We start from the raw sequence: 25,509 nt of genomic DNA on the forward strand, positions 1-25,509 counted from the left end.
CACGGCCCGAGAACTGGTTCGAGAACCAATGTCCAATGAGCGATGGGAGGTCAAAGTGACTTGCCGCGTATCGAAGTACCCCAGAATCCCAAGACCCAAGTTGCCGACAGCCGATTGTGACACTCGGGAGGCATCAAGGCAATAAGGCGCCCAAACCTGTCAACGTCAGTCGTCACTTCGTGATGGAGAGCTCAAGCTGTCACACGTCACAAGTGGATGAATCCCTACCTTACATCGATGGATCGCTCACCTCCACCTTCGTTTGCCTTGGATCTGATATATATTCAGCCTTGAATCCACTGTACACCCACCGGAAATATCTACGAGTCCCATGCCGTCAACGTCCTATTACACGCCGACCCGGCTACTTCTTTGTCTCCTCCCATCCCTTCCCTCTCCACCACCGACCCGACTTAGACATCTTGCTTCAACCCGTCTCATGAACATAGCCGGGTAGCCATGGCTCCCAGTGCTCCGCGTGATGCACCAAGCTCAAGAGCATCCCCACGTCTCTCCCCCAACAATAGACATCGGCGAGATTCGTCCCTTTCGACGGCCTCTCGTCCAGACTTGGACCTCGACCGTATACATACCACAGCATCCCGTTCGGAAACGCTCACGACTTTTCAAGAGTTCGCTTCTCCTCCTAGATCGTCCGTTGGTGTGGATAGCAAGCAGACTGCTGCCGAAGCTGTGCAAGGGGGCTTCAGCGGGCTGTATGGCCGTTTAAGAGCAACCGTTGGCGGTGCGCGAGATCCGAGCCCGGCAAATGTTGCTTCAACCGCTGAAGCAGCGAGCACCGAGGAGGTATCCACGCAGAACCAGAAGCATCGACCCCCGCCGATTACGGCGAATTTGCCGCCATCAACCGTGTTGTCGCCGCCAGCTATCGAATCTACCACCACGTCAAGAATACACTCTCCCTTGGTTTCCAATTTCGTGGAGACCAAGCCTGTGGACTCCTTTCCAAGATCGACAAAGTCGGGACCCCGGAGCATATCGTCTCAGATCGGGGATGAGCCGTCCTCAGGGCATCCTTCATTGCGTAGCCTTGCATCTCAAAAGGAGCCGGGATCAACCAAGCTGGATCGAAGCCAAAGCGGGAGTAGACTCGCAGATGCACCGCAAAGAGGCCATGGCACAGGGAGAAATGAACGATTGGCTACTTTGAGGCCTTTGGATATGTTGAATTCGGAGAACATTCAACAGCATACTGGATTGGTGGATACCCAGCGCGGTTATAGAACCTTCCATCAACGGGCCGGTTCGCAGCCGTTCTCCGATGTCTCAGGGCATTTGACACTCGATAGCTCTCGTGGTGGAGACGGCACCGAAGAATCAAGTTCAAGAGCCAGCGATATTGCTCCGTCTCAGAATTCTCGCCTAGAGACGTCCTCTTCCCAATTTGCTCCGTTGCCTACCGTTGGCCATCTGTCAGTGCTCGCAAATGATCAGTCCCTCGGATTTGATAGGGTAAAGGGTGCGTCCTCCCTTCTACAGCGAGAGTTGAGCAACAGAGGAGCTCCACCGGAGCTGCCCACATATCAAGCAGACCAGACTCCACTTGATCCAACTGCGTCGAGCCGACCGCCATTGATCAAAGTCAGCCAATCGAACCTTTCCGGCTTTCGTCTATCTCGGGCTGCCTCTTCCGACGGGGACTTCAGCTCCGTAAACACCGTGTCGGCCGCTGGGCAACCAAATTTGCGAACGGTGGAGGATAGTGCGCCGCTTGATCCAACCACTTTCAATATCGGAAGCAAACTCTCGCAGGGACGTCGCAGGATCCTGGATAAGTCGTATTGGATGAGAGATGTCAATGCGAAGGACTGCTTCAATTGTGGCGATACTTTCTCTACCTTCCGACGCAAGCATCACTGTCGGACATGTGGTCAAATCTTCGACTCCAAATGCACCTCTATCATCGATGGGAGACCATTTGATTACAACGGGAATCTCCGAGTATGCAAGCCATGTGAGGCCTTTATCCACGGGACGGATGATGACTCATCGGTGTACACCGACGAGGGCGATCCAAGGGCACCTGATGATAAACGACTACGAGATCCTGAAGATCTAGTTCAAAGCTCGAATGTGGGAAATTCGAACGTACAGCATGTCGATAGAGACCATACCAAGCTGGCCACGCCGACACTCGGAATTCCAGTCAGTCGCAGAACGAACGAATCGAAACGGCGCTCGGCTGTGCTTGAATTCGAAGGCCAACAGACCCTCGCCCGGCCCAGCTCCTCCCGCTCGTTGCGCTCACTTAGCGGGCGCCCGACTTCTGCTCACAAACGACATCAGTCACATCACCAGCACATGCGGAATCATATGTCCACGCGTGACACCAGGGCTCCATTTCAGAGATATGAGAGAGATCCGAGACAGCGGACGGCATTACCGACATTCCACCATGACAACATCATCGATCCGGATATCGCTCCGTTCATGTCTGATGATGGGTCTAGTGATGAGGAGAATCCAAGTATATTTGCTGCGCTGAATGGAGATACGAAACCGGGGCAGAAGCCGGAAGCGGACCGCTCAGGCATTTCGGGGCTGATCGCATCGGTCCGCAGGGGGAAATCTCAAAGAGCGGAGCGAAGCAATGCAGCATTGAGTGTGACGAGCCGGGAGTACGATTCGAGTAGTATGAGCAAGAACCCGCCTCGACATGCGCGACGAAGGAACCTCAGCACCTCAAGCATTAACCAACCGGGACTGTCGATTAAGAAGAGCAAGAGCAACAGTCTCTTGAAAGGTTTCCTCGCCGGAAGTCCCAGCTCCCCTGTCATCGGCTCACCAGGCGCTGGGTTCTTAGACGGCCCTCGACCGTCACGAAGCATGTCGATCCGATCCCTCGAACCGCCCTCCGTCGAACTGAACCAAGCTAGCCTCCAGCACGTCCGCAAAATGCTCAAGCAAATGCTCCAGGACAGCGAGATCACGAACGGAAAGGCCTGGGAAAAGGCGCTGATGCCCATCCTCCTGCAATGCACCGACGACGTCAGCCCTGACGTGCGCCGCAACGACGACATCGATATCCGGCACTACATCAAGCTCAAGAAAGTACTCGGCGGCAAGCCGACCGATACGTCGTACGTGTCCGGCGTGGTGTTCTCGAAAAACATCGCGCTCAAGAGCATGCGCACCAACATTTCCCACCCGCGGATTGCCATCGTCACCTTTCCGATCGAGTACGCACGCGCGCAGCAGCATTTCATGAGCTTGGACCCGGTGATCGCGCAGGAGCGGGAGTATCTACGGAATCTCGTGAGCCGGATCGCCGCGCTGAACCCGAGTTTGCTGCTGGTGCAGAAGAACGTCGCGGGGCTGGCGTTGAAGTTTCTGGACGCGGCGAAAATCACGGTGATATATAATGTAAAACCGACGGTGATCAGCGCCGTCTCGAGATGTACCCAGGCGCGGCTGATTACGAGCATTGATAAGCTATACGATGATCCGTCGTCGCTGGGGAAGTGTGGGAGTTTTGATGTCAAGACGTACGTCCATGGCAGGGCGAAAAAGAGGTATGTTTTCCTGTCCGGCTGTCAGCGCGATCTGGGATGCACTATTGTCCTTCGCGGCGAATCCACTGAAGGTCTTCGTCGATTGAAGCGGGTAACCGAGTTCATGTGTTACGTGGTCTACAATCTCAAGCTGGAGACATGCCTCATGCGCGATGAGTTCGTTGCAATCCCTACGTCGCTTGCGGGCGGGACTTTATCACCAGACAAAGGTCGGCCGTCGATCGGCCCTGAACCTTCTGATTCGGAGACGTTCAAGTCCCTTTCGACTGCGCAAGGCGAATCGGGACAAGGCGCAGTCTCCTCGTTGTACACGGACATGGTAGAGAAGCACAAAACGAAGATCCTCTCTGCTTCTCCGTTCGTGCAGTTCATGCAGCCTTATCTGCTCACCCGAGCGCGCGAGCAAGAGGCGCAGCTCGCGTATCTGAAGTTATTGCGCGATCAGTATCGCGATGCGGGCGATGACGAACGAGATGGGACGCCGGAAGAGTTTGCGCTAGTGCAACCCGAGATGGTTCACCGCGTGGTCGAGAAGCCGTCGCGACAAGTCCGGGAATTTTTGTTCGCCGTTCATGCTGCGGAGTACGACAAGGCATTGCACAATTATCGGACGCAGAAAAGGCAGTGGGAGACGTATGTCAGTGGAAATCTGGACATCTTTGATCCGTTCACGCATCAGCGGATCGCGGTTCTCTACAGTATGGTCAACACGGTTACCTCAACTCCGTGTGTCGGACCGGAGATCATCCCCCTCAGTTACTATACACAGCATGACCTGGACGAAGGGTTTGCCGAAGATATCACGCTCGGCCAATACGTCGAGCACCTCTGTAACGACGCCAACCTCACCTGCCAAATCAGCGGATGCGACCAGAAGCTTTACAACCACCATCGACAATATGTCCATGGCAACGGACAGATGAGCATCTTGGTGCAGAAGTACCTAGCGAAGATCCGTGGCCTGCATAACGCCGTGTTAATGTGGAGCTGCTGTCGCATTTGCGGCATGGAAACGCAGGTCATCCCCATGTCTGATAACACCTGGAAATACTCCTTCGCGAAGTACCTTGAGCTCACATTTTGGAGCACGGGGTTGAAGCCGCGCTCCGAGGATTGCGATCATGACATCCACCGCGACCACGTGCGATACTTCGGATTCAACAACATGGCGCTCAGCATCCAATACGATAAGATTGAGTTATACGAAGTGATTGTCCCGCGGCCTACGATCAACTGGAAAGTCGACTCCGATCTGCGTCTCAAAAACGAACTGTTCCAGAAAAGCCTAGCGCGCTTCGATCGCTTCATGCAATCGGTTTGCGTCCGGATCGACGGGATCCACGTCGAGGGCGTCGTCCCCGAAAAGGCCGAGGAGTGCCGCGCCGAGCTCGAGAAGCTCGCCCTGCTAGCCGACGCGGATCAGCAAGCCCTCACCAAACGCCTGCAGGACGAATACATGAACTCGAAATACTATGAAATCGTGCCGATGAACCGCGCGATCAAGGCGATGCAGGAATGCGCCATCACCTGGGACGACATCTTCGCGGAGTTCGAACGCAACTTCTTCCCGTCCGAGAAAGACATCCGGCGGATGGCGGCGCTACAGCTGCGGAAATTCTTCCTCGATACCAATGAGAGTACGCCCAGTATCGAGGAGACAGAGAGTCAAGGCATCGAGAGCACCAGTGCCGAGAAGAACGAGGGGATTCTGCTGACGCCGAAGCCGAGCGATCTGAGCGCGGAGGAGGCGGAGAAAATGTTGACGAGCGTAGTTGCGGAGCAGTCGCCGCCAACTCCAACACATGTGGAAAAGGATGCGGACGGGCTACCACGCACGCCGAAGAAGAGCCTGAGCCCTGATAGGCAGCATTATAACTTAGGTATGGAGGAAGCGACTCCGAGGGCGCTAGACCCCATGTCAAGTAAGAGTGTCAAGCATCTGGATCTTGCTGTGAGCGCAGGAGCGTCGAACCTGACGCCAACTCCGGGTTCTCTGTTGGAGTGGGAACAGTCGAGCGCGTCCGATAGTACTTTGAGGCCATCGGGGCTGTTGCCGCCAGAGGTGAGGCGCCCGGCTACCGACACTGGTGCTACGGGTTCGCTGTCTAGTCCAGAACGAAAGGCTCGGCCAGAACCCTTGCCTTCGCTCACAGTTCCTGGACCACCTGAACCGCTACCTGAGTCCAAGATCCCGAGACCGACATCCATCCATGCGCCACCACTCCCACGCACGCAATCAACCCCCAATCACACCCTAGCAAAAGATGCTGGTACCATCTATGGAGGTGGGGAGTCTTCCTCTAAAATCAGCTTGACAGAGGACATGCGCGCTCTCACCCAGCGAATGTCCGAACGGTTCAACTTGAGGCACTATAAGAACATGAAATATCCGGCCCGCTCAATGATTCCACGCTCGGTGCCTTCAGAGAAGGGGAACGTCTCGTCCCTAGCGAAGCACTTCGAGCAGCTGAGTCGCGAGTTCGAGAAGGAGCGTCAGCGTGAACGGAGGCAACAGACTGCGCGCGGGCGTCCGACCCGGGCGTTTCCACTGGCGTCGTCGAAGCCCATCGTCGAAGTGTATCGAAATGCACACGAGGCAGTGCGAGAGCGGGACGTGGGCGAGGATGACCAGATCTCTCAAGGAAGACCGAGCACCGAAGCGAGTACCTTTGGCTCAAGTACCTTGGACGAAATCACGACAGCGGAGGGCACTCAACCAACCACCGTCTCGCACTCTCCGACGAATGAGCGGGACACTGACTCTACTAAGGACTCGGTCACTGAGGAGACATCTGAGCACCGTGCAGTTCATACCCCTTCTGATGCGGAACTTACCGATGCGGAACAAACCCCCTTCGACGACGTCGAAGCACAAGAAAGTCGGCCGTCCAGCCAAGTTCTCTCGCCCACCGAGTCCCAACTCGACGTCAATATCGAGCTCCCCAAGCATGAGAAGCTCTCCCTGGTCAAGATGCTGACATCCTTCTGGTCCGAGCGGTCCGCATCCGGGTGGGCGCCGCTCGACTACCCGTTGAGATCCAGCGAACACACATGGGAAGACTCCGATATCATCGTTCGCGAAGACGAACCCAGTTCCATCATCGCGCTGGCGTTGTCGAGCGCGGACTACCTTGCGAAGCTAGAATCGTTCCGGCGAGAGCCGGCGATGGATAAGCCGAGCGATGAGGAGTGGAGCGAGAGGGACGAGGACATCTCGATCGAGCGGAACTTGCTGTATCAGAAGAACACGAACATCCGATACGCATTCCAGAACCGCAACGTGAAGGCCCAATGCAAGATCTTCTATGCCGAGTCGTTCGACGCGATTCGTCGCAAGTGCGGCGTGGCCGATCGGTTCGTCGAGTCGCTTTCTCGGTGTCTAAAATGGGACTCCAAAGGCGGGAAGACGAAGTCGCTCTTCTTGAAAACGCTCGATGATCGATTCGTGCTAAAATCATTGTCCCCCATCGAGGTCAACGCGTTCTTCAAATTCGCCCCCAATTACTTCTCCTTCACGCACCAGAACCTCTTCAAAGGACTGCCGTCCGTAATCGCGAAGATGCTGGGCCTCTTCCAGGTGACGATCCGCAACACCGCGTCGGGCACCGAATTCAACTGGTTCATGCTCGTGATGGAGAACCTGTTCTACGAGCGGCAGCCGAACCGCCGGTTCGACCTCAAAGGCAGCATGCGCAACCGGAAGATCCAAAGCACGGGCGAGGAAGACGAGGTGCTGCTCGACGAGAATCTCGTCGACATCATCTTCGAGAAGCCGATCTTCGTGCGCGACCACACCAAGAAGCTCTTGCAGGCGTCCGTGTTCAACGACACGCTATTCCTCGGCAAGCAGAATGTCATGGACTACTCGCTTATGGCTGGGTTCGACGACAAGCGACGCGAGATCATCGTGGGGATCATCGACTGCATCCGCACGTACACCTGGGACAAGAAGCTGGAGACGTGGATCAAGGATCGGGGGAAGAACAAGCCGACGATCACGTCGCCGAAGGATTACCGGAATCGGTTCCGCATCGCCATGGCGAGCTATATTCTGGAGGCGCCGAATTGTTGGCATCCATTTCACCAGGGGATGGGGCAGAGGAGGACGGTGCCGGCGGTGCGGTGGGAGCCGCAGAAGGCGGATATTGAGGAACAGGAGGTGGAAGGTGATACGGATGCGCAGGCGCTTGTGGGTGGGAGTGGGGCTCCGTCGCTTACGTGAACCGGTTACGGAGATGGATTATGATGCTATGTTTGGTTACGAGTTCATGGAAGATGATTTCTGCTATTCTTCAGGCTGGCGTTGAGTCCCGAGAATGGTACGTCGCTAATGCCGCCAACGTATATGTAGCTCCTGGGTTATAGCAGACAGCTAGATAAAGCATAATGATAACTACACTAATTCACCTATTAAACTTCAATGACTTCAAGCACGTCTCAGGCTCACCACCGTGGAGCTTCTGGTCGGATGTGTCTAAATGTTCAGCCTGGACTATGGCCCCTTCGGTCCTATGCCATAGGTAGCCCGGCAACTAGGCCTTTACAGGTCTCAGTTGAAGAATAATACGACCATCGACTCCGAAAGCATCCAGTTATATCTTAGAAATAGCGCCTACTCATGCAGCCTGGTCGTGTCCTCCCACTAGAGGTGGGTAGAACCCTGCAGAGGCAGCACTGATGATTGAGACATGACATGGGTTGCTATGAGTCCTACTACAACATCATGGGTACAACTCAAGGCATGGAATAGAACCAATAATAATAAATTGGATAAGACAGCCATGAAAGTATGATATTGATCGACAGCCCCCCTACTCCAATCCGTGGTATGCTGGTCAATGAAGCCATGTATCCCTCCGTCTAGCTCGTTGAATATCCATTCCTTAAATCAACCGTTGACTCCGATCCAAATAGCACGCGAGATTGTATTGGGACACTCGTCATTTGTGGTGGCCCCCATCCGTCCCCGATGAGCTGGTGATAGGATCATGGAGCGGTCCACCCCCGTTGTGAACCACCACCGGTGCCTTGGAATGGTTGAGTGAATTGTGTTGGGTTGGAGTGGCGGACGAGGCTCCAACTGTGGAGTCGATAGAGGCATAAGAACGGTAGAAGTCTATCTCGAGTCAGAACCGATGACCAATGTTTATATAGGGCGCCCAGCACTCATACTGCTGGAGATGGCACCATTGGCCGAGGATGACTTACTTGACGCCATTGTCTGGAGGCAGTTATGCCTAGAGGGTATGTGTTGTGTGGCTTGACTTGGTCGGACAATAGAGTGACTCAGTGGATTCAGCAGGCAACAGAAAGGGCTTTGCAGTCAAAGTATAAAGCTCACGACTTTCGCACAACGGATCTTCGAGGAATGACTTCTAGAACGAAGGAGAATTTGAACGGCTCATACCAAACCGTTGCTCCCGCTTATATACTATAGCAGTTCACTTTGAGGCCGCCTCTACAACCCCAACGGATCCACCGTCGCCCTTTGTTTCCTATCACCTCCGCCATGTCAACAGTTGCCTTGAAGTGGTACAGCAAATGAACGGCCATATCGGGGATGGCACCGCGCCGAGGAAGGCAGAATTCCGACCATCACAGCCATCCGGAGGGGCTCATCCTCGAATCTAAGGGCCCAAGAGGTGTCTTAGGCACAAACGTCGAGCCATCGTCGTCTTGGACAGGAAATAGGACGAATGAACGAATGCGTGTGATCCGACGGTCGCGGGAGGCGGGCAAGCACCGCCTTTTGAGGCTAGGACAGACCGAACCGACGCGCCTGTGACGCGGAAGAGGAAGATGATCACACAAAGAGCTTGACCGTTGGGAAGTTGAGAAATATGATTGATCGGATCGCGGGTCAATCAAGTGATCTGGTTTGATGCACCCGCGCTAGCACCAGGCAGCAGAATGCCGAAGCCAGAGTTCTGCCCCAGTTCATCTCCCGATTATTCACAGCCAGCGCGGTCTGCGGCCGGGCTGAATTTTTCGAAAGTCAGCCTAAGAATGAGGCAGCACTTAGGCAGATGGAAGGCGAAGAATTGAAGAATTGAAAAGGACGATGTGGAGGCAGTGTTTATTGACTTTTTTTGTTGATGATGACGATCTGCCCGACTGACTTCCAGGGTTTCCCCGCTCCACCTGAAAGGGCGGAATCTCTAGGCAGTTCCGCCCTGCAGCACCGCCAGGTCTTGGCGCTCCTCACCCAATCCTCGACTATACACCAGCAGCCATCTGGGCTTCATTCAAGAGATCGGATTCTCTGTACCTTGTCATCATCAGTATATCTACTGATGGCTTTGACATGAAATAATTAGCTGCAGGGAATCGATCAAGAGATGGGAATACTTTTGAGTATGGCATCAGTCAGAAACCGCATCATAATAGTCGCAGTTTCGGATTTGTTTGCAGGATCGAAACGAGGTGGTTGAACGCGATGACTCTCGTCTCGATTTCCTCACGAAATAGGGATGTAAATTGGCAGGGTGAAGGGTCTCAACTCTTATGTTCGCTTGTCCGTGTCCATTTAATAGGGACAGGTTGAGACTTGAGAGCTTGTTCGGCATTCCACAGAATGCTCTCCTCGGAAATTTGAGTATTGCATTATGCTCAACTGTTTTCTGGGTCTTCGATCGCGTATTTCAATCCTTTCAATTACAAAACTGCCCGCCTGAAAGAGCCCCATCTTCAACTAGCAACTATCGGAATTATTTCCTTGTTTCAGGGACCCTTTTGACCGCATACCGGGGCCACTGCGTATATCAGCTTTCATAACAGTCGCCTTAGCATTAGATATTCCCTGAAACAAGCAGCATCCGATATCCAACTGCCGAGGTATCTCTGCACCAAACTATTTCATCGTTGTGGGCTCCTTTTTTTCACCCACATCTTGAACCTGGGAGCCCGGGGTGAATCTTGGAACACTTGAGCCCCGGACCCTAAGTCGCGGGATATACTAACATAGAGGCTAGAGCATTGCGGGCCGCCTTATTTAATATCAACACCTCTATTGGGTCGCTGTGAAATCTTCCCTGTAGAGGTTTGGGGTTTTAACAAACATAATTAGTAGTAGTCCTACTCTGCAGCATTTCTCATCATCATATATCGATATGCCCAATCGGGGGGATAAGGCGCAGCCACTGGCTAGTTAGTGCAAAGCTTACACGGAGCATGGAGGTCTCCCATTGGTAATAAATGTCAGCAAGCCTCAGCAGCGTCAGCGTGACCCTTGGCAGAATTCTGCAGCATCCCTGGACGGACTGAGTGGTCCGCTTTTCAATATTGGTCAAGCCATGTCGATCAGCATAAAAGTCGGGCCCCCCTCAGAGACCCATGGTCAGTTCAATGAATATTCCGCGGTGAAACCACAAGCACAACAGAACGTACTACATGGGACTGGTCAAATGTAACCCTTCGAGGCATCGGCGGTCAAACGTAACCTATTCCTTTTCGCGCTTGTGTCGGTTGACACTTGATAGAGCTTCAAACGTACAAGCATCAAGAAGCAAAGGCTTCCAATTTGGGGGTTTGATATCGTTATTACTATATAGGTGACGGACAAATTTACTCCGATGCCGCCGGCCGTCAATATCGCCATGCCGTGAAGCATCCGACCTATCCGTCACCAAGCTATAGAAGACCCAGTGATCAATCAGAACTACCCTTTCGGCTTTCACAGAAGACGAGATCAATTCCTAACCTGGTCGTTGACGTTGCATTCACACAGCAGCAATATTGCCGGATGGATGGGATTGGAGTCGAATTGTAGGTTTTTGGCAAACTGCATCTTCGATTAGCGTCCGCGGCCTGCCGTAGTCTGTCAGCACTCTGCAGTAATCCCTGGTGCGTGGTTAACCATAGTTGAGAAACGCCAGAAACGTCTGGAAAAATACAGATGATCGAGGCAAAATGGCGTCGCTGGGAGTTGCGAGTAAGCCACCTACGCCCAGGCTAAGCCGAACTGGGGTGCCAACGAAGCTTCTTTTCACACTGGTTGTATGAAATGACGACACCACATTGTGATCAACTCCTAAAAACCGTAATAATATCGCCAGTACATGATGAATGCCAGCCACACGGTGCGATCGTGACGTTTGCATGTCAATCATACCTGTGATAGAAAATTTCTGAGCATGGTAATGCCCCTAAATCCCACATCGATTGGACGGTACACCAGGGACTTTGCCTCGCGGTCGTCGGCCGTCGCTTTGCCATGGTGGAGCAGTGCGGTAGAGGCAAATGATTTATGTTACTAATTGACCACCAAAACAGGCTGGTCTCCGTCTGCTGGTCGGAATCAAAAACCCCCCGACATCCATCATCCCCATGGGACTCCCGGTTCGATGCCGGTAGTTGTTGTTATACGCTAGGATCATCACCCAGTCCCACCAATGCAGTCGGGATATGCGGATCAACCCTTCTCGTCGCCCGCCCATCGTGGAGATGATGCTCCAGTAATCTGTCCGGATGACATGGTTGAGCTTGTTGGCTTGCCTTTGCCTAGCTTTAGTCTTGGCCTTAAGAAGGTTTGACCGATCATTTCGTGAGCATTGGGCGATCCAGGCGCGGAGAAGCAGCGTCCGACTGGAGCTTTGTCTGGGACCTGACCACATGGCGTCCCCGTGTTCTCCCATTGTCATATATCATCGATCGCCTTGATTTCTCATCTGCTTTAGATTTTGCATTGTTCTCCTAAAGTTGCTTCCGAGTCTACGTGTTCATGTCGTGCTTCTAGCCGGTCATCCTTTGGACATAGCAGAACATCCATACAGTGTATATCATAGAGATTCACAGGTTAAAAACATGTCTACCCAGCCTTACAATAACGTATGTTGCCCGTCTTGTAGCTAAGCATAGTGTTGAATAATGACATCCACCAGGCCGCCACCTCGGCCAACGGTGCCACAGCGAACACAGCGACTACAAATACCGGCAGCATTGGTACACAGGACCACGCTGCCATAAATCCGGACGTATCGAAAGAACGAACCTCATACGACTATGGCGGCAACCCTCTTGCCCACTACGCGACCAATGACCCGGACATTAGACTGCGACCATTCGGTGGTGCTGCTCAGCCGGGTCTTTACCGCCCACCACCGAGGACGCTCGCGAACCCAGCGCCCTTAGGTCTCAGTGCTTTCGCGCTCACCACCTTCGTCCTCTCCGTCATCCAGATGGGGACGCGGTCCATCCTCGAGCCGAATATTGTGGTTGCGCTTGCGTATGGGTATGGCGGATTGGTTCAGTTGCTGGCGGGCATGTGGTATGTAGGATCCGCGGCTGGATCGCAGTCCTGCCGACGGCGAGCAGAGAGCTAACACCGATGCAGGGAGATGGCTTGCGGAAACACCTTCGGTGCCACCGCCCTCTCCTCCTATGGAGGCTTCTGGATCTCCTTCGGAATTATCCTCACCCCGGGGGGGTTCGGTATTGTAGCGGCACTGGAAGAAAGTAGCCCAGCGCCGTTCACAAACTCCTTCGGACTGTACTTGATGGGCTGGTTCATATTCACCTTCCTCCTGCTCCTCTGCACGCTGCGGTCGACCGTCGCCTTCTTCTCCTTGTTCTTCTTCCTAGACATGGCGTTCCTCCTACTCGGTCTCTCGTACTTGTACGCCGACGCGGGTCATGTGCATGTTGGCCTTGAGCGGGCGGGTGGTGCTTTTGCTTGCTTGTCTGCTATTATGGCATGGTATAACGCGCTGGCTGGTCTTGCCGACTCCACCAACAGGTACGTTCGGATCATCGAAGTCGATGTGATGCACTTATACTAACATCAAATTTAGCTTCTTCGTCATTCCTGTACTGCACTTCCCATGGTCTGAGACTGGCCGTGAGAGGCGAAACAACATCCAGAAGAGCCCGGAGCACCAAGCCTAAGCCGTGAAGACTTATTCGTAATATCGTGTACTATATCCCTTCCCATTTCGCTTGCCTTTGTCGAATAGCACTCTTATTGGAGATTTAATTTCGATCTACGGTTCGGATCTGAGGAAAACCGGGAGACGTCATGGCGGGTGCGGGGAACACGAGTCACGGTCGCTGATCAGCACTTCCATTCGACAACAATTTTCATACCTCTAGCCAATCGTAAAGCACAAATGGTAATGATATGTCGTCATGCTTCCGGCATACTCTAGTCGTGTTGGCAGGAATTATCAACTGCTTCTGAAGAGTATGTTTCAGCCACGAACTCGAGCTTCTTTGGGATCGTCCGCCCTCGCCAAACATCCCAACTACATCATTTCGCATGACTCTCAAACGCTGGCAGAGATGACCTCCGATACGCTCTTCTATAGATCAAAGGCGCCAGGTTCCCTTCTCTTCGAACGTCAAGCTCCTGGTGGCGTGCGAAGCGTAACCGCCAACTTTCTTGCAAAATCTTCACCCTGGGCGTGGAACGAGGTGAAATGCCACCCCTATGTCCCTCACCATTGAAGCTGGCGGCTCTCCCGGCGCCGATGGCTAAACCTCAACTCCCTTCTTCTTTCGCTTATTTCCAACATTCCGTCAATCGAACGTGGCTTAGGCTTGGGCTTGGGCACCCTCCTTTGCCTTCTTCTTCTCCTCCTCTTCCGGCGTCCTCGTCTGCAACTGCAGCGCATGTAATCCTCCTTCCCTCGCCATTTCTTCCTTTAGCAGCCCGTACACCATGCGATGGCGCGCCGGTTGCATCTTCGACTTGAAGGCGTCGGAGGTGATGTATACGCTGGGGGATGTAAGCGCTCAGCGCGAAGGGGTAGTGGGGTTGAAAACGTACCGGAAATGGGTCTGGAAAAGGCGTAGAGTAGTTAGCATTGCACTGCACGTTTATAATAACAGTTCGGAAGTGATGGGATAGAGAAGAAGCGCGGTACAAACCTCTTTTGATGTGCTTCCTTCCATCGCTTTATGGTGCGCATGGAGATGCGAGTCGTTGAAGATATCAAGGGACGTGGGCTTCAATGCCTCAGTGATCTATATGATTCCCGCATGAGGAGACCGCTATATGCAGGAGGAAGAATGCCCTTACCTTGGACCGTATCGCATCTTCCATAGGCGCGACGGATTGTGACATCGTTGACATTGACGCACGGAAGAGGTTCAAGCCTCCGCGGCGGAGCATACGGACGGAGCGATTCCGACGGAGCAAAGCGATTGACGTTCGGCAGATGGTGGAAAAGCTATTAGGTCATTAAAGGATGCGTTTTGGATGATTTGGTAGAATTGTTAGGAGATGTAATAATGTATTCCAATATTTCTCGATGTTCGAACTCGAAGTCCCAAGACTTTATGGATACTGCCGACCTCCGAAGACCTCCGAGCTTCCGCTCACCTTAAATTAGCCAACTCCTGCTCAATTCCGAGATTACTCAAATGTTTTCTTATAAGGTATATTTATATCTCGCAAGAATTGTCTATTCAAGCAATGAGTAGCACTCGCTACACTGTCCTCAATTACGTCTATCCTCGCGGTTGATCAATGTTTAGCTCGTACCGACCTTCGTATATCCGATAGTACCTGTAGCCGACGCGATTCCGCCCGGGGTCTGATCTGTCATTATGCAGAGTCGAAGTCTTTCCCGCTTTCTACGATGCAAGTCCTTCCGACCGCTCGGCCCTTTTCTGCATACATTGTCTCTCCGTATGGCTTCGACGCTTCCCCACCTCCCCATCTTCGAGGCGATCTCCAAGCATGACCCCGAAAGCGTCGCCATCGTCCATAGTTCGACAGGGCAAGAGTTTCGGTATGGGAAGCTATTGCAAGACGTTGTGGCTGCGAGAAATGAGATTACACAGAGAAACGAGAAGGGTGCTTTCGAGGGGGAGCGGATAGCGTTCCTTATGGAGAACAGCTACGCGTATGTGGGTGCGGACGATTCATAGGAACTGTGAGAGGGAACCACGATACTAACTGCCCGGTAGTCACCATTCTGTCGATATTCGCATGTAATGCCATAGCTGTTCCGCTTTCTCCTGGTTTCCCGGGCTCCGAATTGCGGTATATATTAGAACAAAGCCAGGCGAAGCTGATTATGACATCCGAGTCACTGAGGTCAAAGGCGCCGAATAAGGAGACAGTGGAAGGACACGCGACGTGGGAAACAAGGGTAGCGAAGGACTATGGGTCCATAAGATCTGAATCGGGCGACATAGAGCTCGAACACCTGAGCTCCAATTCCGGAGGCTTGATGTTATATACATCGGGGACGACAAATCGACCCGTAGGAGTCCCGGACACCTCTTGAAGCGAGTTCCAAGCTGACATCCCTCGAAACCAACAGAAAGGAGTACTCTTGCCTCAATCCGCGGTTACCGCCCAATCACAAACGCTTCTCGAGGCGTGGAAGTATTCTCCGAAAGACTACCTGCTCCATATCTTGCCGCTCCACCATATCCATGGCCTCGCCAACGCAGTTCTCACGCCCCTTTTCGCTGGGTCAACCATCGAGTTCATGTCTCCCTTCTCCGCCCAAACTTGCTGGGAAAGAATCGGAGCTCCTTTTACGAGCGAAGGAACAAAGAAACGACCGATTACATTCTTCACAGCTGTGCCAACGATATACACTAGATTATTAGAGTCACATCCGAACCTCCCAGAGGATCTTCAACAAGCTACTAGAAGGGCGATTTCGCCAGAGAATTTGCGTTTGAATATCTCAGGATCCGCGGCGCTCCCGACACCGGTGAAGTCGAAATGGACGGAGCTGAGCGGAGGAAACGTCCTGCTCGAGCGATATGGCATGACAGAGATTGGGATGGGACTAAGTTGCGGCCTTGATATCAATGACCGTGTTGATGGGAGCGTTGGGTGGCCTTTTGCATCCGTCGAAGCCCGTCTTGTCGATACGGACACAAAAGAAGTCATCCCGGTTGGCGAGGAGCTGGGCGCAGATGGAAAGGAACGTCAAGGGGAAATTCAGATCCGCGGACCAATGGTATTCAAGGAGTACTGGCGGAATCCAGAGGCGACTGCCACCGAGTTCACGACCGATGAAGACGGCAAGGGTCCATGGTTCAAGACCGGGGATGTCGCTGTCCGCCGCGTCGTCGAAAGCGCGGGGAAGAGTGCGCAGGACTGGGCAAAGGGACCGATGTATTTCATTCAGGGGAGACAGAGCGCGGATATCATTAAGACGGGGGGTGAGAAGGTCAGTGCTCTAGAAGTTGAGCGGGAGATGCTCTCATTGTGAGTCTACCACCCTAGTAGAGCTACGAGGGATGCTAACGCAGCTTTCAAGGCCGCAGATCGCCGAGTGTGCGGTGGTTGCCCTCCCCTCGGACGCATGGGGCCAGAAAGTTGCGGCGGTCGTTGTCCTGACAGAACAGGGGAAGACGGCCGGACGAGGCGGCAAGGCTTGGAGCGCACTCGATTTGCGAAGATCTTTGAAAGATCGGTTGGTTAACTACAAGATCCCACAAGAGATGAAAGTGGTGGAGAGTATACCAAAGAACGCGATGGGAAAGAGTAAGACAGCCAAACCCGATCGCAAAGTCGTATATGCTAACATCTACAGTAAATAAGAAGATGCTCGTCAAAGAGATATTCCCTAGCGCTACGAGTTAATTAATCTATGGAAAATAGTTAGGCTAGAAGGCTTAATATCCTCACGACCGGAAATACACCTTGTCGTCAGTCTTGGACTCGTTGTCGATAGGATGAACTAAACATTACGCTACTAATACTGCATACATGTAGTTAGTGCATAAAATGGAGGCATCACCGACATCCCATCAAAATAATTCGACACAATAGCCAAAAACACAAGAACATACAGCAATGGGAGTTCCCCATAACTCACCCGGCGGTATAAAGGAGGTCGAAATCAGAGGGTCAATACTGCCGAAAGACGGGGGTCCGTCGAAAGCACACACTCTGACTGACCTAGTACCTTTTTGGATACTGGAACCCTCCTTAGAGTTCTTCGAAAGGTTTATAAATGCCTCAATTTCTTGGTCGGTCGAGATGCGCGTCCTTTAGCTTGGGTGTGGTCAACAGCCGTAGAGCGTGTTATACAGAGAATTTTCAATGCTTCTGGCGGAATGGTGGTTGATTAATTGACTCCGTCTGAAACAATGAATGGAAGGAAGGTTAAATTCTTGAAGAAATCATGCAATGTCCATCGCGGAGCACTAAAGAGGGAGCGATCAATCTTGACACCAAATGAGAGGAAGGACACAACGTCTTGAACAAGCTCTTCTTCACTGACCTCGTAGCTCGCTTCAAAGTTCCCATTCCTAGTATCGCTTGCAATACCAAGAAAAGCATAGATCTTGTCCCTCAATTCAGTAGCTTCATTGCTACAAAATTTAAGAAGAAGTGCAAAGAGGTCCCGTTCCATGTTCCACCAGGACTCTTTCGTGTATTTTGAGAATCCGGGCATAACATTTAATACAGGCTCGATTGGAGATATTTCGATAGATTTCCCAAGCATCCAGGACAGAGAGGAGAATATCCCTGCTGGGATTGACTTCATCCCGCACATGATTGTAGCTTCGCGCGCAAGAGCAATCTCCTGGATGATCCACGCTCTTTGAAACCATTTGTCTCTGAAGAAGGTCCTGAAAGCCTTCAATTGCTTCTTGATGATGGATATTGATCCTTAAGAGAGACATCCTTTTCAAATTTTCCTTCTGCCTTACGCCGCATTTGTCAAGCACATGTCTCATATAATTTAGAGAGTCCATGGCAATATCGGTTTACTCTGCGCTTGCTCCAAGCCAGACGACCACCTGATCCGCTCCTTGGTAGATGTTCCTCATCAAATCAACTTGATGGCTTCTCTCTTTATTGTTGTTCTGGTTAATACAGATCGCATCTACCCAAACAGTTCGAGCCGAATCTTGGTATCGAAGACTTTGTAATGCTAAGTGCAGATTCTGTCGAACCTTCACCCTTTCATTGTTAACAATGACCTTAGTCGAGTGTTCTGCTGCCCCCCAAACATAGGAGATTGCTTCATATCGCTTTTGATTAGCACCTTGAAGGTTGTAGTCATGAGCTCGCATCGAATATTGTCCTCAGGTTCGCCTGGAAGAAGTTTGAGAAGTCGAATCACTGCCTTTTTCTCTGGCAGGGACGAGTACTTGAATCCAGGATCTTGGACTGCTGGGCTAATATCAAGGGGTCCTTGAGTGGTCAATGACACCCTGCATGTCAGGCTTGTGTCAGTCATTTGGTCGTTCAAGAGCACCAAATTGCTGAGCGGTAGGTTCTGTAAAGGATTATCGCAGTGGGGAGGTAATACATCGAGGCTAACGTCTATGTCTTGTTCTGGTCAACCTTGCATCATAAGTTGCTGCTCTGAATCATCGCCTAAGATGCTGCGCAAGACTGGCAGATCACAATTCTCTTGCAAGGCTCTCCAGAGACATGCTGGGCCAGCCGCTAATTACACAGCCACAATGAATGTATCGCATGATGCCCCTGTTCGTTTTTACTACCACGCAACATTCTTTCTTCTGCCCATTACCCCTAGACCAAGCCTATTTAAGACAGCTCACTCATCCCCGATGTATTTACATATTGTCATACTGGCTAGTGCTAAAATGGTTGGGAGTTAGGTGATTTGGTGACAGCAGCAAAGTTATTGTATTGTGTGAGTTGCTTGTTCTATGTGAATGTCCAGTTCCCTGGCCCTGCAGATATACGAGACTCATGGCAAGATTATTAATGCAGTTTGAAGCCTCAGGCTCCTAGATCTAACCCTTTGGCCTGCGACAAAAAGGTGAAGTTTTGAGCTTTGTTGACATCGGGAACACCGCTGCCCCCCAATATGGGATGGTGATGGGTAGGCATCTCGGGGTTGAACAGCAATACCGTTAGTGGACAACTGAGCCTGCATCGAATTGGCGACGGGCAATTGAGTCGATGTTAGCGCTGAAGACAGAGGTCAATATAAGCAAGTCAGGCAGAGTGAGTGGGGTTCATTATTGCGGATTGTTTTGATTTGTTTTGATTTGCTTGTTGCTGGGGAGGCTTGGCGAAATCTCGTTCGCTGATTCCCTAACATAGCCAACTTATACATATCGGTTGAGTAGACCGAATATTTTTCGCAGGAGTGGTATTCGCGGGTTGATGTCGATTGGAGGCAATCCTAGCCTAAATCCGTTACTATGATAAAAGAAAAAGGGCGCGAGATTTACTGTCACGAAGTCTACATGCAGACAACATGCTGATGGCGAATCGGGATACGGTAGTTGCTGGCTGGCTAAAAACGTAGAGGTCACCCCATATCGGAATGCCAAACCACCGCTTTTCAAACCTTCGGTTCGGAATTACAGACGAATGCTGACGAATGCTACTGAATCGTTTGAAAATAGATGATTGAAAACCTATCTTTCCACTAGAAATGAAATATTTGCGAGGATGTTCGGCTTGCCAACAGGCGCAGACCCGCATTCGTGCAGTCAACCAATCCGCCAATCGGAGCGCGAGTATACTACAGGGTTCACTTTCCCGAACCGGCAGCATTATCCCCACCCGAGTCCGAGTTCCCACCCGAAGCACCATAACACACTTTAAAGCAGAGCTCCTTTGGCGGCGACTCGATAAACTTGTATTTCTCGCTCGATACCAAGTTACCAACTATTCGCAAAAGCAATTCAAAATGTCGCCACAAACCATCCGTTCCTTGATTGGCGTATCACCTTCGGCTCCTTCGGTCACCGATTCGGTGTTGGTGATCATCGATGCGCAGAATGAGTAAGTGCTGTATTCATGACTAGCAGGTCCTGGAGCTAACGGCTGCGCTAGGTATGCCAACGGAAAGCTGAAGGTTGCTGATGTGGAGGTATCCCAGAAGGTGATCAAGGCCCTGCTGGACAAGTACCGCGCCTCTAACGGGTCTGTCGTACACGTCGTGGCGGACACTCCACCGGGGGCACCGATCTTTACGCCGGGAACAGAGTTGGCAGAGATTTTCGAAGAACTGACACCGAAGGCCAATGAGCCGGTAAGTCTTTCACGCGAATAGAGTATCAAACAAATGCTGATCGAGCTCCAGGTCGTCCACAAGCACCATGCGAGTGCGTTCACTGGCACCGATTTCCAGGAGCAGGTAACCAAGACTGGCAAGAAGAAGCTTGTTGTTGTTGGATATATGGCGCATAATTGTGTGTCAGCCACTGTTCGAGCTGGGGCGGAGCTGGGTTATGACATTTCTGTGCTACGGGACGCTGTCGGTGATAGAGACATTCCGGGCGCCAATGCCGAAGAGCTTGTTCGGGTGAGTACACATGGCAAGGTGGAGTTTTGGCGGAGCTAACATGTGTGCAGGTCTCACTTGCGGAGTTGGCTGACACAGTAGCCACCATTTTGGACTCAAAGGATATCTAAGTCCAGACACACCCAACAGATTTCAAGTATAAACATGCCTCAAGGAGGAAATCAACACGCAAAATCTGCTGTACTTCACTCGACTCGGCACTGTCTACGATAACGACCCAACTTTCTCGGAGAAGAGTAGCGTGAGGATTTGTCAGGACGCTGATTTCGGCGGCACTCGACCACTGCTGTCCGGTGTTGGATGCTTCGTTAGTGGCGCTCAGGCCGAGATAACTAGCAATTACAGCCCGTGAAAAAGTTGTCTTGACCGTCTAATCGTTTGCCCATATGCCCTGCGCGGCGGTTTTCTACGTGGTACCGTCCAGACTGTAGTCGACCGAATGAGTGCCGATACTGCCTATGGTCTGGCCGTCCTGGCGCTGAGTGCACGAGAAACCATTGAGGACATATTGGTTTTGCATGTCAATGATGAGCCAGTGGGGTAAGCTCGAGTCCGAGTTTTAGTGAGTGTACCAGAAAGTAGCGGCATTGCCGTCGAATGCATTTTGTGGCTCATTCCCACTTGATAGCTGTCCGAGGTGATTTCCCATCCACTCCTCTTAATGTTGATTGGGACAATCGAGGCCATGAGGGCCGTTGAAGGTGTGATTTTATAAGTGAGAAAGCTCAATGCGAGCGACTGTCAATCGCTAGATTCAGGAGTCGGGAGCCTTCATCATGATTGAACAACAACACGCACATTACTCAACTGAAGGTTCCGTAATAAAGTATGCGAGGCGTAATGTCCTCATGGTGCAGAGCAAACAGTGAAACGGGCCACAAGGCCACAAGGCATCCAGGTCTACAGACCTCGGATCCATCACACAGGGAAATAGCGCTCCACTGCGGATTGTCTCCTGAATGTTTGGTCCCCGATGTTGACACTCCTAGGTCAACCAAGATCAGCAAATGCTTTTACCATGGCACTGGTACCAAGATCAATATCGACAGTATCATCGTCGAAACGCCCTCGACAAGCCATAGCGTGCGAGTGGTGTCGTTCACACAAGCTCAAATGTGACACGCAGCACCCGGCTTGCCGGAACTGTCAACTGCGAGGCGTCACCTGTGTCACCACGAACCTCCGCAGACTTGGTGCCGAAGCACGCCGGATTGAGCCTCTGGGACGCCGTGGGAGCAGACAGAGTAGAAGACAAAATTCTATTCCTCAGCCATTGTCTTTCACGGAATCACCGCAATCCAGGCAGCCGTATCCGTCGTCACAAGTCAGGCCGTCAGCAGAGTTGGAAGCAGATCGTGGACCTTTGCCGCCTATCTTCGCCTTACCATTTGATCAAACCATTCCGCAAAATGATCCCGATGTCACATTGCCAGTACACCTCAGTCCGCGGAGTGGAACACCAGGCTCTACAGAACTTTCCGCTCGGACAAACAGGGCATCAAGTCGATCGTCTTTTCAACCATCAACAACAGCTTCGAACCTGACCCTGGTGACAGATCGGAGCTACTCAAGACGTCAAGTCATCGGTAGTGGAAGTAGCCAATATGTTCTAGTCCAATGGCTAGACATGTTCTTCGCCAACCATGATACTTGGGCTCCAATCTTTCCGTATTTCCAACAGGGGCTCGCATATTCTCTTGAGATGCCACTGCCGTTCCCAATGTCGTTACCACAACTGCCCCCACAGGAGACGATGCAAACATACATCTCAACATACTTTACCCGCATCCATCCGATCTTTCCCGTGTTAGACGAAGACTCATTTCGCACCTCACAATATCGGCTTCGAGAGAAGCTGGAGCAAAATCCGCCGACTCTTGGATCTCAAGACTACCCTGCGCTGGCTTGCGCATATGCTGTCTTCAGCGCCGGGGCGGATGAAGCTGACGGCCTCATGACTCAAGCTGGGACACAGTTCCTAGAAGGCGCATACTTCCTATACGCTCATCTTGTCGCCATCCCATATTTCACTTCTGTCCAAGCTCTGTTGTTGCTCACCATGATCCTACGAAATCGCAACAAAGACGGTGCCAGCTGGGGAACTTTAGGCCAAGCAATTCGGATCGCTCAATCCATCGGACTGCACAGGCATGTTCAAACTCCAGCCTCACCATCATCAATCAGTGGCGGAACAGCGTCCCATAGCTCCCAAGTAGAGGATCTCCACTCTCGCATCTGGTGGGCAGCATACATTCTGGAGCGTACGATGGAACTGGAGACCGGACGACCATCCGCGATTCGTGACGATGAATGTGATCAGATCTTGCCAAACCCCATCACTAGTGGTAACTGTGACTTCGATTACTTTGGTGCTTCTATCCGCCTCTCCAGGATACAGACTAGAGCAATCAATCTTCTTTATGGCGGGAATAAACATCAGCGCAAGAATACCAAGGAACTCTTGATAGAAATGGGTCGGATTGATCGAGCGTTGGTAGATTGGGCAGATGACTTTCCTCGTTCTATTCGGTGAGTTTGTAATCCCTTCCCTTAATTCTAGATTTAATGCTCCTCAGTCCTGGCCACGATCTACATTGCGGTGCCGAAGAACTTCATTTAGCCACGTACCTCACTCTTCATTACCACCAAACCATGATAGCTCTGCACCGGCCTGCACTCATGTCAGCCCTTGGATTCCTTCGCAGCCGAATCAATGAGTATTGTGCCGGAACTCCGTGGAAAGACAGGTTGCATTTTAGTCTTTGTATCGGAGCTGCCTCTGCTCGGGCAATAATGAAGGCACTGAACGACTTATGGATGTATGCAAACCCGTCAAGGATCATCACCGTCAACCAAACTCTGCTTGCTATCTTAGTTTTGGGAATATATGCGACTAAGATTCCGATGAGCAAAATGAATAGTTCCGATCTTGCGGTAGGCAACATCAGCTCTACACCAGCTAAGCTAAGCTAACGAAACACCATCAGTTACTCGTCACTTTCGCCGAGCAAGCCGAGAAAGACTTTATAAGCATGGGACAGGATGCTGAGTTCTCAAGAGGTACGACATGTTTTTTCTAGCAAAGCACTTTGTGCTAACTCGTCTAGGTCTTGCCATCCTTCGGGATCAGCTCTCAGAGCACATATCTTCAGCCGGTCAATTCTCTGCCATTGCCAGTTGCAACAATGGTCTAGATATCTCAATGGGCGCAACTTCGGCCGAAATCGACCTGGACGCATATATGACCAGCCTGGATGAATCCTGGCCTCTCCTCTGGACTGAGGATTTCAGTACTTTCCTCGCTAACGATAGCGAGCAGGACATGCTAAATATGTACCTACTTGGGCTTCCACGTCAAGAGAAGTGAAGAACATGGGCTTTTGTCACGGTCCCACGATGGCGGTGGTTCCCATGGAGGCCAGAGGTTGGAGTTGGAGCAACGCAGTAACAGCGCACCGACGACCGATTCGACTATCTCCCTCTATCGACCCACTGACTCAGCACGTATGGCAACAGACCTGGCCAACGGCGGGCAAGTGGGGGAGCACAACGGCGAATGAGTTCCCTATACTCTCCCAGCGGTATAAACGAGGTCGAAAACAGGGGGTCAATACCGCCGAAAGACGAGGGCCGGTCGAAAATATCCTCTCTGTCGCCGTCGTAAAGATGGTAAAGATGCTTTTTCTCCCACGCGAAGAGGCCCGGAGCGTAGATTAGACCCAGACGATAGAACTCCCAAAGGATCGTGCCGTAGATCGCACGCTGCTCCAATTTTTTTCAGTCTACCGTTTCTCTTTTCAGTCGCTGTCGTCTTCGACCCTTCGCTCAATGCTCTCGTTCAGTGAACAGTTTCATCACCTCGGCCGCAGTCCACTTTAACTCTCCAATGGCAGCAGACGTTCTCTATCTCCATCAAGCAGCCTTTTGGGAAATTGCCCCATGACGCTCCATTCAAAATGGGGAAGCAAAAGAACAACAGGCAAAGGAGCTTTTAGCCGATGTACAGAGCAAGCCTTTCGACAACACGGTCCCGATTTCGAACAGCACTGTATACAAGCGCGGCTATGCTATGAGGCTCTTTAAAAAGTAGGTATTGATCTTATCATAACTTATATCCGTGGCCCTTGGACCCACACCGAAGGTGTGGGTGGACCAATACCATATTTTCATTCAAGACCATATTTTCCATTTCACCACCATCTTCACATCTCTTTCAATTTTATACCATCCAACATGCCGAAACGCGGCAATTTTTCAGAGGAAAACCTTCAAAGGGCACTTGAGAAGGCCAGAGAGCAAAAAAATAAGGGGAAAAGGGTCAACTTCTCGGCCTTGGAGCGCGAATTCCAAGTCGGTCGGTTGGTCATTAAGGGCCGTCTTGAGGGCACCCATATATCATATTCCAACCGCTCACGTTACCAACGATCAACCAAACTCGATGAAGGACAAGAAAAGGCTCTTGTCGAATGGATTCATCTTCTCGATACATGGGGAGCGCCTCCGACACCGAACGAGATCGAAAATTGCGCCAATTCTATCCTCCGCCGGAACGCCCCAGACTCGACTCAGCCGCCTCAGGTTAGTAAGATGTGGAAATATAACTTTATTAAACGTCACTCTCTTCCTCTTATTGATCAAAAGCCAATCAAAGAGGACCGTCTCTACGCCGAGGATCTTGGGATTGTTCACCATTGGTTCCAACTCTTAAAGGAACAGGTCGTGGAGTATAAGATCGATGCTCGGAATATATATAACTTCGGCGAAAG

At 51.7% G+C, this 25,509-nt stretch overlaps 8 protein-coding genes across 8 annotated transcripts; 5 read left to right on the forward strand and 3 right to left on the reverse strand.

Annotated features, from left to right (window-relative positions):
* Positions 1-116: 116 nt before the first annotated feature.
* P152DRAFT_427141 (uncharacterized protein) lies at positions 117-7,755 on the forward strand (the record flags this gene model as incomplete). The annotated part of the gene is made up of 2 exons (XM_033677290.1): positions 117-954; positions 1,009-7,755. Exons 1-2 carry the CDS (start codon positions 460-462, stop codon positions 7,753-7,755), a joined length of 7,242 nt encoding a protein of 2,413 aa, XP_033539006.1. The 5' UTR covers positions 117-459.
* Positions 7,756-12,335: 4,580 nt separating this feature from the next.
* P152DRAFT_463550 (glyoxylate pathway regulator) lies at positions 12,336-13,415 on the forward strand (the record flags this gene model as incomplete). Its single annotated transcript, XM_033680505.1, has 4 exons — positions 12,336-12,359; positions 12,482-12,798; positions 12,865-13,266; positions 13,322-13,415. The coding sequence occupies 4 exons, from the start codon at positions 12,336-12,338 to the stop codon at positions 13,413-13,415; spliced, it is 837 nt and encodes a 278-aa protein (XP_033539007.1).
* Positions 13,416-13,844: 429 nt separating this feature from the next.
* Positions 13,845-14,571, reverse strand: P152DRAFT_453962 (bola-like protein; the record flags this gene model as incomplete). The annotated part of the gene is made up of 4 exons (XM_033678491.1): positions 13,845-14,244; positions 14,296-14,306; positions 14,397-14,492; positions 14,548-14,571. The coding sequence occupies 4 exons, from the start codon at positions 14,569-14,571 to the stop codon at positions 14,061-14,063; spliced, it is 315 nt and encodes a 104-aa protein (XP_033539008.1). The 3' UTR covers positions 13,845-14,060.
* Positions 14,572-15,161: 590 nt separating this feature from the next.
* Positions 15,162-17,082, forward strand: P152DRAFT_469822 (acetyl-CoA synthetase-like protein; the record flags this gene model as incomplete). The annotated part of the gene is made up of 5 exons (XM_033680921.1): positions 15,162-15,384; positions 15,441-15,739; positions 15,800-16,704; positions 16,757-16,983; positions 17,033-17,082. The coding sequence occupies 5 exons, from the start codon at positions 15,162-15,164 to the stop codon at positions 17,080-17,082; spliced, it is 1,704 nt and encodes a 567-aa protein (XP_033539009.1).
* A 271-nt stretch (positions 17,083-17,353) lies between these two features.
* P152DRAFT_17218 (uncharacterized protein) lies at positions 17,354-18,108 on the reverse strand. Its single transcript, XM_033674103.1, has one exon. It carries the CDS (start codon positions 17,999-18,001, stop codon positions 17,570-17,572), a length of 432 nt encoding a protein of 143 aa, XP_033539010.1. The 5' UTR covers positions 18,002-18,108; the 3' UTR covers positions 17,354-17,569.
* A 107-nt stretch (positions 18,109-18,215) lies between these two features.
* Positions 18,216-18,479, reverse strand: P152DRAFT_368406 (heterokaryon incompatibility; the record flags this gene model as incomplete). The annotated part of the gene is made up of 1 exon (XM_033675461.1): positions 18,216-18,479. A coding segment is annotated over one exon (264 nt), but the record flags the coding sequence as incomplete, so codon positions are not given.
* Positions 18,480-19,908: 1,429 nt separating this feature from the next.
* P152DRAFT_510624 (Isochorismatase hydrolase) lies at positions 19,909-21,224 on the forward strand. The gene is made up of 4 exons (XM_033682673.1): positions 19,909-20,220; positions 20,272-20,470; positions 20,522-20,743; positions 20,794-21,224. The coding sequence occupies exons 1-4, from the start codon at positions 20,126-20,128 to the stop codon at positions 20,851-20,853; spliced, it is 576 nt and encodes a 191-aa protein (XP_033539012.1). The 5' UTR covers positions 19,909-20,125; the 3' UTR covers positions 20,854-21,224.
* A 511-nt stretch (positions 21,225-21,735) lies between these two features.
* Positions 21,736-24,508, forward strand: P152DRAFT_510625 (uncharacterized protein). The gene is made up of 4 exons (XM_033682674.1): positions 21,736-23,272; positions 23,320-23,677; positions 23,731-23,803; positions 23,851-24,508. Exons 1-4 carry the CDS (start codon positions 21,762-21,764, stop codon positions 24,108-24,110), a joined length of 2,202 nt encoding a protein of 733 aa, XP_033539013.1. The 5' UTR covers positions 21,736-21,761; the 3' UTR covers positions 24,111-24,508.
* The last annotated feature ends 1,001 nt before the right edge of the window (positions 24,509-25,509 follow it).

The sequence above is a fragment of the Eremomyces bilateralis genome (assembly GCF_010015585.1).
Source record: "Eremomyces bilateralis CBS 781.70 unplaced genomic scaffold P152scaffold_1, whole genome shotgun sequence".
Taxonomy (NCBI): domain Eukaryota; kingdom Fungi; phylum Ascomycota; class Dothideomycetes; order Eremomycetales; family Eremomycetaceae; genus Eremomyces; species Eremomyces bilateralis.